Source organism: Typopeltis vanoorti, chromosome 2, assembly GCF_054136105.1.
Source record: "Typopeltis vanoorti isolate ZY-2024b chromosome 2, IOZ_Tvanoo_1.0, whole genome shotgun sequence".
In the NCBI taxonomy this organism is placed as follows: domain Eukaryota; kingdom Metazoa; phylum Arthropoda; class Arachnida; order Uropygi; family Thelyphonidae; genus Typopeltis; species Typopeltis vanoorti.
The window spans coordinates 94,972,929-94,986,270 of record NC_143550.1 but is presented as its reverse complement, the minus strand read 5'-3'; the positions used below and the strand labels follow the sequence as shown (position 1 = coordinate 94,986,270).

Sequence of the window (13,342 nt, the reverse complement as noted above, 5' to 3'; positions counted from 1 at the left end):
ATCTCCCATTAGGATCATCTTCCTTTTACTTGCCCAACTGATTTGTCTAAACATTTCACAATCAATACTCTCCACGTTCTCTCGCTATAACAGCATCCTGTTAGATATACTATTCTACTGATCTCAACTTCACGCCAAACAGCTTCAAAGTCTTCGCACGTACTACTATTTTCCACTTCGAATCTTGGAGACAATTCCTCTGCTATCATTAATAATATTCTCCCTTCTGTCTTCATCTTCCTATTCTTTCAAAAAATTCTATATCTCATCATTTCAAGTCCTAACAGTATATCATCCTCAGTCAACCAAGTTTCACTTATGCCAATTATCTTTCAGCATACTGATTCAATCAATGCTACAAATTCAGGCCTTTTTATTTCTGATATTCCACACATTAGTATACAAGCATGACAGTTCTCAACTCGATGACAAAAGCATCCAAAGTGTAACACTTTGGATGCTTTTGTCACCTACCTAAACAGCCAACACCCCAAAATTCACTTCACAGTAGAAAAAGAATCAAATAACTGTTTACCATTTCTTGACACATTAGTCACCCGCCTTTCAGATGGATCACTATCTTTTTCTATTTACAGAAAGCCTACACACACAGGAAGATACCTACATAAACAATCACATCATCCAGTCCAACAGTACGGCATTTTAAAAACACTTACACACAGAGCCATTTGTTCTAACGATACAGCTCTGACCACTGAACTCCAGTACCTGCGCCATACGTTCTTAGCCAACGGCTACAATCTCTACAAAATAGATAAAATACTACATAGGCCCATTACTCTGCCCTCCCCTAATACACAAGAATACAACATGACCATTTCTATTCCCTATATCAGAGGTACATCGGAAAAGATAGCCAAAGTATTGTTGAAACATGGCCTTCGCACCACCTTCAAACCTCATGTCAAGCTGGCAACTCTGATCCGCTCGCCAAAGGATAAACTTCACCCTTTAGCACACCCAGGAGTGTATGAAGTTCCATGTGACTGTGACTTGGCCTATTATGGGCAAACAGGAAGATCAGTGAACATCCGCCTGGAAGAACATGAAAGATACATTCGCTACTATTACTATGGCAAGTCGGGACTGGCAGACCACGCTTTGGACACTCCTTCACACAGGATTAGATGGAGGAAAACAAATGTGCTATTTAGGAGTCGTTATAGATCTGAAAGATTATTTTTTGAGTCAGCAATGGCTTTGAAGAATTCTCCCAACCTTAACAAATATGGTTGCATTAATTTGCCAAAAATTTGGGAGACGGTCATCCTAAGAAAAACTCCTGGATAACTGCTTTTTTTTTTTCGTTAGAGGGTGCCAAAAATAGGACTTTAGATCTTTTGTCTTTTGCAATTATATTGTTTCACTCACTCACTGTCGCGTTTACATGTGTGTTGTGCTCTGATGATGCTGATTTGAAAATCAGCGAAATATTAGCGTTAATAAAACATCTTTGTTGATAAAAGTGTTTGTGGTGGTGTTAATACCGTGAAAAATAAGTCATGAATAACCATCAACGCCTAAACTTATCTGTTAGACCAACTACTATTTGTGATAAATAATAACTCTCTCTCTCTCTCTCACACACAGCATTAAAGCAACTAATACTGTACTTCAATGTTGAAGGCTTAATGGATTGTATACAGCACTCAGAAAGGATTAAAACAGAATTTAATACTTCCTATATTTCATCTCAGTCACTGAGACAAAATATAGGAAGAATCCATTAAGCCTCCAACATGATGTCCTCACAGCACTTAAGCCTCTACACACGGTAATGCTGTACTGTTGTCTAAATAATGTCTAAAAGTAATTAACCTGCGTTGCCTGATCCCTTGTGGTAAAAATTATAGAAATAAATAAATAGATAAAAGTAAAATTAATAAGTTGATAATAATTACATCAGCCAATCAAAAAATTCCTATTTTTGACACCCAGTTGTTAAACCCTACAGTCGAGTCATTGGTTGACCTATGGTTATTTTATTTAGCCTAGAGCAGAGGTGGCAAATCTAGGGTGTGCACACACACATTTTTTGGGTATACAGAATTCAGAGAATCCCAAAACAATTCCACACTTCGAAACATCACTCCAGGAATCCAACTTGAGTTGCGACTTTTGCATGGCTGTTCTCTCTGCAGACCGTAGTGATATCACACCATGTTTGAAAATATCCGGACCAGTTTCTGTCTGACTAGTCATGCAATATCTGAACTCGCTACAGTTTCCTTTATCTTTGTTACATTTAAGTTACATTTTAAGATACTTTTTTTTTTTTTTGATATGAAGGATTTTAATTTAATACCTTTTATCAAAGTATCTTTAAAATGTCTTTTATTTCATTATTTTCTTATGCTTTTCTCAAGTAGCACGTGTGAGAAAAATGATGATATACTGTGCAAAATTCCAAGGGGCACACAATGGTAGTTTTTTAGAGATTTAGCCAATCTTTTGCACACACCCTTAAGGAGGAGGCTAGAGTCCTTTTTTACAAAAAAGTCCATGGTTCTTCTGTTGACTTAATGTAGTTCATTGCTTTCAAGTAGTCATCAGCAGATGTGATTTTTATTATTTTCATTTGCAAAGATTAGTGCTAACTGAAGTCAGTGCTATAGCCAATCTGAGGATGTACATTGATTTTAACATCTGTGAGGGTCATATTAATTTTGGTGACCAAAATTCGGAAATTTTAGGCCACCATTTCTGTTTAGATTTGGTTATTTTATGAAAGTCACAGGCCTCATTAAATTTTCTTTTGTGACATGTTCTTGTTTGATGAAAGAGAAATTCCTCCCACTTATGTTCAGACGTATACCAAATTAAATGTATACAGTAACCTACACTGTTTTTATGCTCTTTTCTAATATTTACTGATCATTGTTTTACCAGTGTACAGAAGGTTACATATACATTTAATTTGGTATACTTCTAGACATGAATGGGAGGAAGAGTCCCTAGATGTGCTGAATAAATGCTTTAGTTTTACAGGCAGTTTAAAAGTAGTTTTAATGTTGTACTTTCTTAAATTTCAATTATTTTTTTTACTTATTTTTTCTGGTAGATCCTTTAAAAATTTTACTTTATTTCATTTAGTTTTATTTCATTTTTTTTACAAGAAGTCAGTAGACAGTTATGTAGCTTACAGTGTTAGTTGTTTTAATGTAGTTTATATATTGTATGTGTATGTATTACTAAAGAGAACCTCTGTAGCTCCATTGGTATAGACAAGCCCTTTGGTTGGAAAGACTTGGGTTCAAATCCAGTCTGTGATGAGAGGAACCATTGTCTAGCATTTTCAGTCAAATGGTGAGTTTGTTGGTCTCATATGGAGGTGAAGGGATTTTTCTTCTGGAAACTTGGGTTTTTCATCCCTCCAAACATGCAAACTATCCCTGTGAACATATCTTCAGACATAGGATACTAATCATGAGATGGAAGAGATTAGAGCTTCGCTGTCTTATTATTCTATTGCACATTATGGATCTCAGATAAAGATCCATAATGTGATTCTGAAGAGAACCTGAAGAATGAACTTAATGTAGAATTTTAATTTTACATCCACTGAAGTGAGCACATACACAAGCTGTTTGTCGGATTAGTGACAGTTATTTATTTCGTATCCAAACACAAGTAGTACAGTGGTAAGTAAGTGGTACAACATGATTTACAACAAATTAGGATACATTACAGTGAGATCAGCTTAGATTTGGTAGGTGAATTATATATGGAACACACAATTTCAGGCACAAACTTTGTTTGCTCACACTTGGATAAAGGATTAAACTAAATTTATATAGGGAATAATAATTAAATATGAAAAAAAGGAAACTATACATAACTTATATACAATAAACATGGTCAGATGTTCCTCCAGTATCTTGCACAATCAACTGCTCTTTCTGTGCAGGATATAAGGTCCTCTTTTGTACAAGGCAATGGAAGAAAGGGACTAGAAAGAGGGTGTTCCATGGACTGGGTTGTCCCACACTCCCAATTGTCTGGGCCAGTGATGTAGCCCCATATGATGAGGTTTTGTTTGCAGCATCCTGTCGTTCGGAGTCTGTTTAGGCTTTTCCAAGTATTCCAGTCCAAGTGGGCACCACATGGAAGATGTTCAGCTGTTGGAATACCAGTATTATTTTCAGGATATAATGCAAGCCATTGTTGAAGTCTTGTCTCTGGGAGGTTTTTAGATGGTTCAATAGTTGTCAGGAAGCTATGTTGGGATCTTAGTCTTTGGGGCACTGTGGTCTGGCCGAACAGTGGGTGGCGTTCATCATTCATTTGTCTGCTTCTTTCATCAGCTGAGAATGCAGATCTTCGAATTGAAGGAGGTGCAATACCAGCCAAAGTATACAGGTTTTTTAGTGATGTCGATTTCAGGCATCCTATAATTAAGCGGAATAATAATTAAGAATCATGGAAAAGCAAGAGTTGTGGAGATGTTAAATGTAAAAGTATGGAGGAAATAAAAAGTGGTCCTTCTGTTTGCAAAATTGAATTATTAAAGGAGAGGATATCCCTTTTATATGGATATGTAAAATCAACAATGCCTTATATTAAAGAGTAACTATTCATTGGAATTTTTTTTTTCAAGTACATATACAGTAATTAAATATTAATTTACCCTCAGAGTTCAATATTAATTTACAGTATAGGTCAAACAATCTAACTATGAAATCTAAACAAACAGTACAATCAAATGTACACTGCTCAACAAATTTAACAGAACAAAATATTTCTCATGATTTTTAACAGCATCTCTGAAGAGAAATATTTCATATAATATTTCAGCCCATTTTTCAACAAGTTCTCCATCTTCGTTGGTCTTTGTGTAACCCCAGTTAACACTATGGCTGTTAAAGTCACCTAATACAACATTAGTCATGTATGCATTATTATTGAAGAGGATGCCAGGGAAGGAAAAAGCTTCTTCTGGTGGTTTATAGACTGAGGTGATTGAGATATTTTTAAATGTGATCGTAATCATCTCAATGTTTCTGTTGTTCGTTGAGTCAATGGACGATGGGATCAAGTTCTCTTTTGTAAATATTGCACTGCCATATTTATTGTGGGGTATTTTTTTGAGTTTCATGCCATGGATGTAAGGTAAACATCCATGGCATCCTCTGCGAGTTTCTTGCAGGCAGAGCACATTGCAGTTATTATCTCTGCAAATATTTGCAATGAGATCTTGCTTGACACTGGAGAAACCTTCAATATTAAATGATATTATTTTTAGGCTTGACCCCAGGTAGGATCCTTTAGGGCAGAAATTTTGGAGCATTTTAGTTCGATCACTTGCATTCTGTTAATATCAGCTTTAGCTTCCCCTAATAGTTACTAACAGGGTGCAGGAACGAGAACCTAGCTGCTGCGCACCCCATTAGTGAAAGAGTGAAAACAGTGAAAGAGCTTGAAATGAAATGAAAGAACGTGTGTATGTGATATTTTGCTGCAAACTTGGTAAAAAGTTTACACAGACATTTCAATTGCTTAACCAAGCATATGGGGAGGATATGAGCCAAACACAGTGCTGTGAGTGGTTTAAGTGTCGATGGATGAGTCGGTCAAAGATGAAGGTGATGTTGGTTGTGTTTTTCGATCGGAAAGGCATTGTCCATTATGAATTTGTACCATGTGGTCAGATGGTAAACAAAGAGTTGTACCAGGATATTTTAATGCATTTGAGAGATGCTGTGTGCAGGAAGAGGCCTGAATTGTGTGAAAACCAGACTTGGATGTTGCACCACAACAATGCGCTGGCTCATGCGTTGCTCCTCATCTGCAGTTATATGGCAAAACATCAGAATCCGTTGTGCCCCTCATCCACCCTATTCTCTAGACTTAGTATACCATCAAGTGGTATTAAGCATTGTGTGAAGGTTAGTGCTATTACCTGGGAGAGAATGCCTTGGATTGGATAGTTCTTGGTGCTAGCTGAAATGAAGGAGGGACTTGGAAAGGTGCAATCCCATCTAAGTCCCTCTTTCATTTCAGCTTGTACCATGAACTATCCAATCCAAGGCATTCTCTCAGGTATTGCCACTGCTAACCTTCACATGATGCTTAATTCTTTTTCTAATCTAATATCACTTGATAGTATAGTATACATTTTAAACATTTATCTCATAAATTACCCTTAGCTTACTCCAGAGATGAATAAATTCTATATTTTTTACATTTCTCTTTATTATATTTAGATATTTTTATAATTTAATCAAATAATAATTTGATCCCTTTATACCTATCGCTTGAATATTCTTCACTTTAGGTATTTTAGCAGTTTTCTGATGAGTGGGAGCTGCCCCTACTGTAACAATCACTATCTGGCAGACAGTGTCTTTCTTTATATGGCTGTGCACTAAAATATCTGGAAAGGGAAGGTCTTGCCAGGAGTCATGCTCTTGTATTTCCATGAGCTGAAATAGTGGTGTGGTTGAACCATGGAATGCATTGCCTGATGGAGTGGTGAGAGCAAGAACGGTCAATGAGTTTAAGGAGTGGTATGATAGGTTTTGTTTCTTGGGGGGGGGACCTCCCCTCGATGAGTCTTGATAGACTTTGTGTTTCTTAGGAAGGACCTCCCACGATGAGTTGTTTGACTACATAGAGGCCTGAATAATAATAATAATGGAAACACAAAGCTCATTTTCTACAACACTAACAGATACCATTCATAGAAAACAAATGCATTGATAGCAAAAAATAACAATGGAGAAGCATAAAGAAAAGATACTTGTAGCACTTTTTTTTTTTTTTTGCTGGATTGGAAGGTATATACTAGACAAATTTTTCTTTTCATCCTTTTGTACCCAAATGTAGGCAAACAAAACTTTTGCATGTGAAATATTTACATGTACTAACTAACTTTTAGAGTACTTGCATATAGAGATCATTTGACTTTGAATGGTGATTTTACTTTGTTTCATACTGTCTCTTTTTATCATTAAATTTTTTCTTATTTATTCTACATAACACAAATTTTAGTTAAAATTATCTAGTAATAATTTTTATGTTATAATTTTTTTTGTCTATTGCTTCTTATCCTTCACTTTTCTTCAGTCCCTCAAATGACTGTTACATTTGCTAGGATATCTTACAAGCTTTTGCTATAATCATTAACCCAGAAACCATACATGGAACTTTTTTAAGTGAAAAAGTTCCATGTATGGTTTCTGGAGCGGGTTCTTGGATTAACTAGTTAGTCTTAGCCGATCAATGGTATTAAATATATTACACAAAAAATCAAGCTTTTGTGGATAGGCTACACATTTAAAAAAAAAAAAATCAAGAAATTTTTGATCTCAAATCCAAATTTGTTCTAGTTAAACTGTTCTTTTCTATTTATGTGATGCCTCTCATTCTTACTTGTCTAAACATCTGTTTATGCTGTGCACAGGCGAAGTGCTTTTTTATTTTTCATAAGTCCCCGGGGAGCAGACAACTTTGTAATTGCTTGCATAATTACAAATGGGAAAAAGATATCATAAAAATTCACTGGATATTATGTGTAAGTAAGTAAGAGAAAGTTTTACCCTAAACGCTTCTGCTGTTTTGTTGATACAAACGCAAAGATACCATAGTCTACACAGGTAATGTTTCAAAATTAAGATAAATTTATTTAAATTTAAAAAATCAAAATAAAAAAAATCAGTTAATTTTTAGATCAGATTATACAAACAGTGAAAGGGAAAAGCTTCATTCTGAAGAGGGATATGAATATCTTATTTTCTTTGTCATTAAAATGATTCAAAGAAAAAAAAAACTTTTGCTTAAAACTTCAAGATTTATATACGGTGTTATTTTTTTTCATTTCTTAGCAAAACAAGCTCTTTTTCTGTCGAGAACACAACAAAAAAAAGAGGAGACAAAAAAAAGTATGTAATTTTATTTTCTAATTGCAGTGTAATGCATCGCTTTTTAATGGATTCATTGTCATGAATTTCTCAAAAATAATTATATATGAAGTCATTGAATATATAAGATTGAAGATTTAGGCATTTGGATAAATGTTGTTTATGTGAATCTCATACTAGAATTTTGAAAAGTGAAACTTTATCCTTGGTTATTTAGATAGCAGATTATCTTTTGAGTAAATAGGTTTGACAATAAATTATACTGTTTGGCTGAACTAATTAAATTTCATGAATGAATATAATCTCTTATTTTAATTCCACTCAATTTTGTTTTTTTGTGTGTGTAACATTGTACCTAATATAAACAAACACTTCAGTCTGATAGGTGCAATATTAAACACAGCTATCTCAGGTTTATTAATGATGAACTCTTAATTTAATAAACTCAATTAAATTCATTATTTATATAGAAGATACTGTACTTTTATTATTCATTATTTTTAGAAAATATAAGATGCCTAAATAATATAATAAAAATCTTATGTTGGCATAATATGTTCACTCCAAAAAAAAAAAACTTCCTTTTAATAGCTCATCTATTAAGAGGATAGATGAGCTATTAAATTTGCCTTAGTTGGGAAGATTGGGATTCTGTTGTAGTATGAGAGTTAACTCTCATATTATAGTGAGCAGTGAGTTAACTAGTCAGGTATGCAAATGAACAGTATTTACCTCTTGCAGTCTGTGTTTTTTGTATAATATACTTGCTAGAGAACTGCATGTAGATTTAGACATAATATGCTCTCATACTTTTAGTTGCTACACTAATTTAAAATCTAAGCCAGATAATTACTGGAACTGTATGCAATTTTCAGACTACATTACGCATATAATATCCATTTAATATAATCATAAGAAAAAGTATGTAAAATTATTTTTATAACAGTGATTTGAAAATTAACTACCTGCTTCTTTTTAAGCAGGTAGTTAACTTTCAGTTGGTTGGAGAATGATGGGATATGTACCTTTCAATTGCAAACAGCCTGAATTTGATTCTTATCATGATGAAAGTAATATTTCTGTAAATTTTTTTTCAACTGACAAGTTAGTTGATCTCATACAGAGGCAGCAGGGTTCTCCCCCTCCTGGAAACTCAGGTTTTTCATCCCACATACAGGCAAATTGGCCAGAGAACATACAATTAACAGACAGAAATACTCTTAGTGGGCGGTAGATGGTGTAATGTATAGTTGACAGTAGATGGCACAGTGTGTAAATGGTGGATTGTGTAATGTATAGTGCCCTCCTATGTTGAGTTCTGGTACTCCATGGTGTTGCCATTTAATAATTTTTTTTAAATGTAAAATGAATAGATCTGTAATTGAGCTGTAGTGTAATTATCAAATCAACATTTGCTAATTACACTATAATTTCTATCTCAGCCATTAAGTAGGAGGTACAGGCATAGTTCCACCTTCAGCTCTGGATTGTGGTATCATTATTCAAGCCTTGAGACCAAGGTCAGTTGGAAGTCACGTAGTTTGAAGGTTAAATTACAAATTAAAATTATTAAGGCATACTTAATCTTTCTTTCATTGCGTTAAATAAAACACACACAAATTTTATTTCTGAATTTGGTGCTGCTTGTAAATATTTTCTGAGTTTAATAGGAAGAAACGAAATTTTAAAATTTGGTGATAAATTCATGTAATAAATATTCAACTAATTTGTTTTTGCATGTACTGCTAGATCATGTCTTGCTGTACTACATTAGACTTAAGTCATTTTTATTAAATTTGTTTTGTTTTTCAGTTCCTGATTTAGATGATGCCCGATCTAAACTAGATGGAGTTCTTCAACACTTGATGGAAAAAACAGATGAAAGGTAGGAAAGTAGTGAAGTGTTTGAATAATCTGTTATAATAATAGATTATATTATTTGAGTTTACGTATTAGTCAATTCGTTCTTGCTTAAGAGATACTGAGAATAAATAGTAAGTATTGTACTTATGAGAATAAATAGTAAGTTTTTAATGAAATCGTTCACTTATTTGAAGTTTAGTATCCATGATTCTCACAGTCTGAATAGTTACTATTTATGGCATCTCCATGGAGTCTAGACCTAAATCAACCATCATACGCCAAAATCCTATCATACAAAAATCCTATCCTTGAATCCATTCACCGACAGGGAGCTCGCAACCAATTCTGGCAATCCATTCCATTCACTCGCCACTCTCCACACAAAAAATCTTATCTGCACACCCTAGTCGATATATGTTTACTTTACTTTTTTTTTCTTTTAATACAATAGATAAATGTAACATATAAACAAGAATATTCAAAACTTCTGTTTTGCTTTTTTTCATTACAGTATTTTCCTCATCATTTGATGATCGGTTTATGGGCTAGCATTTGATAATAGCCTATGTAAAATAATATTTTGTTGTGATGAGAAAGTTTATTTTTAACAAATAATAAATTAAATCAACATTAGTGAAGTCATAAAATTAGTTGACGTGAACGACTAATTGGCTGAAGTTGAAGATAGGATTGGTGATTTACCAATGTTAAGCAAAGATGAGTTTGCTGGGTTGTAAGAGTGAGAGATATAAGTTTTGATGAGGTATAGCAATGGTCAGTGGACTGTCACATCCATTAGAATTCTAACAAAAATATGTGCTAGAAGTTGAATACAAGAGTTCTTCTGGCAAGATGGATTGCATGTGAATTACTGTATTTTTCCATGTATAAGACTGTACTTTTTTTCAAAAATTTTTAGATCAAAAATTGGGGGTCGTCTTACACATGGGGGGTAACCGGTTGAGAGATCCACGGTTGCCGTAGAGAAACTGCTGTATACTTTGTCTCCACGAACAGGCTTCCGCCAATCACTAGCCTTTGTTAACTCTGTTGATTGACGTTATTAATGGCTGATTCTGAATAAACTAGTCAGAACTCTGAAAGCATTAACTTACCCCTGCAACTCGTTGGTGGAGTAAGTTAATGCATTAACAATATTTTGAGCACTAGCTCTTAAAAATGTCTGAAAATAAAAAACGATTGGTGTATTCTTTAAAAAAAAATTATCTAATTACTAAATATACTTTGAATATTTAAAAAAATATCAAATGTGTTCTGTTTTATGTTTAAAATATTGATTTCTTAATTTTGAGTTCGAAAAAGTAGGATTTCTCTTATACGTGGGGCGTCTTATACATGGAAAAATATGGTATACTGAAAAAGCATTGCAGATTAAACTGCTCTCTAAAGCATAATTTATTAACAAAAATAAATGAATATATTTGATGGTCCAGTTTCTGTATTGAGGTTATCTATAGAAGTATGTACAATATTTACTAAAATACACAGAGTAACTGGGAAACTGAATTTTCCCAATTATGGGCTGCTTCCTAGTGGCAAAAAGAAAAAAATAATTTCAATTTTTTAACTCTTTAAAAAAAAATTAGTAAATTAGTTAAATAATATAGAGTTCTTAATTAGCCAAAGTATACTTAGATAGAAAAATCTAGATAGAAAATAGAGAACTTGGTAGTGAAGGATATTTTGATACTGATTATCTGTCAGTGGGGTGCTTAAGTGTCAAAGCTGTATAACTGAGAGGAGACGTCCACATAGCCTTTAAAGGAATGCGGAGAACCGACCAGGGCTTCTGACCTAATGTCCAATCCTCACCTTCTCGTGGTGCACCCTGTTGGGTATCTACTTGGATACTGACCGAACGAGGATGGGCTGGCAATTTGGGATTTAGTCGACCAAATTGTATTCTTATTGGTTAAACCACAATTAAAAATGATGGTACGACATGACAAAATTTCATGCCGGCTGGGGCGTCGCCCGGTTAAACAGGCCCCTGTTGTTTTTGCCAGGGAACCAGGGCTAACAGCGAAAAGTCAGCTACTGGAACAAATCTAAAAACAAACCCCAACCCAACATCACCAGAGTTAAAGATCAGTACTATCAATGTAAGAAGCCTGAATGGCAAAGAAATGGAGCTAGCTGAGGAATTAGATAAGTACCAGATCAACATAATAGGGGTGATTGAAACAAAAAAGACAAAAACTGGTGAGATCTTTCTGAGCAATAAATACAAAATGTTATATTCAGGCAATGACCAAGAAAAAGGAGTAGCCATAGTATTCAACACAAAATACGAGGCTAATCTTCTTGAATGGCAGTCAGTCTCAAGTAGAGTAATGTGGGCAAATATGAGAATGGGGAACTGGACAATGAGACTTATTTGTGCCTATGGTCCCACAGAAGGTTCTACTAAGGTAGAAGTGGAGGAATTTTTTGATGCTTTAGAAAAAGCAACTGACACAATGAAAAATGAAAAGTTGATCCTTGTTGGGGATCTAAATAGCAGAGTAGGAAATGATTGTGAGACATACAAAAATATTTTGGGAAAATTTGGAGAAAAGAGCAAAGCTAATAATAATGGCAAATATCTGTTGGATTTCTGCTCAGGACATGGACTGGTTATTACTAACACCATGTTCCAACATAAAAATGTGCACAAATTCACATGGAGAGAAGAGGCAAGGAATAAGAAAAGTCTCATTGATTATGTTATTGTTGATAGTGATGTTTTCTCCCTGGTGCAGGACACCAGAGTGTACAGAGGATTTGAAATTGGAAGTGGTCACTATTTAGTCTTGAGCAGGATAAAATTGAATTTCATATTGAAAAGAATGACATGTAAGAAAGTTTTAAAGCGAATAAAAGTTGAGCAGCTCTCAGATGTGAACTGTAGACTAAAATACACAAAGATTATTGAAGAAAAAATGAAAGAGTTTGAGAACAGGAACCAAACCTTGGAGATTCAGTGGCAAGCCTTCAAGAAAACACTGATTGATTCAGCCAGAGAGGCATGTGGTGAGGTTGTCTGCAAGGATAGAAAAATCAGAACTCCCTGGTGGACACAGGAAGTTAAAGAGGCAGTGAAGGAAAAGAAGAAAGCATATCAAAAGTTCCTGCCAAATAAGTCAGCTTGTGCTCTTAGAGAATATAGAGAGAAATGCAAGAATGCTAAACACTGTGTAAAACTAGCTAAACAAAAGTCATGGGAGGACTTTGGCAAGAACATAGAAAATAAATATCAAGAAGGTGGCAAAATATTCTGGAGGTTGTTGAAGAAGCTTAGGAATGGAGGAAAGAGTGCTGTAAAAGGAGTTAGAGATGATAAAGGTGACATGAAAACTGGAATAAAAGATATCCTTGAAGTATGGAGTAATTACTTTGAAAAACTGCTAAATGAAGCAAGCAGTGATGACAGCACAGTGGTAAAAAACACTGACCATGCATGCAGGCAGGAATACATATCTATACTTGAAGTAGAAAAAGCCATCAAAGGCTTAAAATGTGGAAAGACAGCTGGAGTAGATGATATTCGACCAGAAATGCTGAAGTATGGTGGTATAAGAGTCTTACAGTGGCTGCAC

General features: G+C 34.4%; 1 protein-coding gene across 3 annotated transcripts in view; it reads left to right on the top strand.

Annotated features, from left to right (window-relative positions):
• mip40 (Myb-interacting protein 40) overlaps positions 1-13,342 on the top strand; it is a 225,467-nt gene that overhangs the window by 43,464 nt on the left and 168,661 nt on the right. For 2 of the 3 annotated variants that reach the window (XM_090406870.1, XM_090406862.1), the window contains exons 2-3: positions 7,845-7,901; positions 9,693-9,765. In XM_090406870.1, coding sequence (XP_090262996.1) covers positions 7,845-7,901; positions 9,693-9,765 — 130 coding nt within the window. The remainder of the gene's footprint in view (positions 1-7,844; positions 7,902-9,692; positions 9,766-13,342) is intronic. The other variant, XM_090406878.1, reaches the window with a different exon arrangement.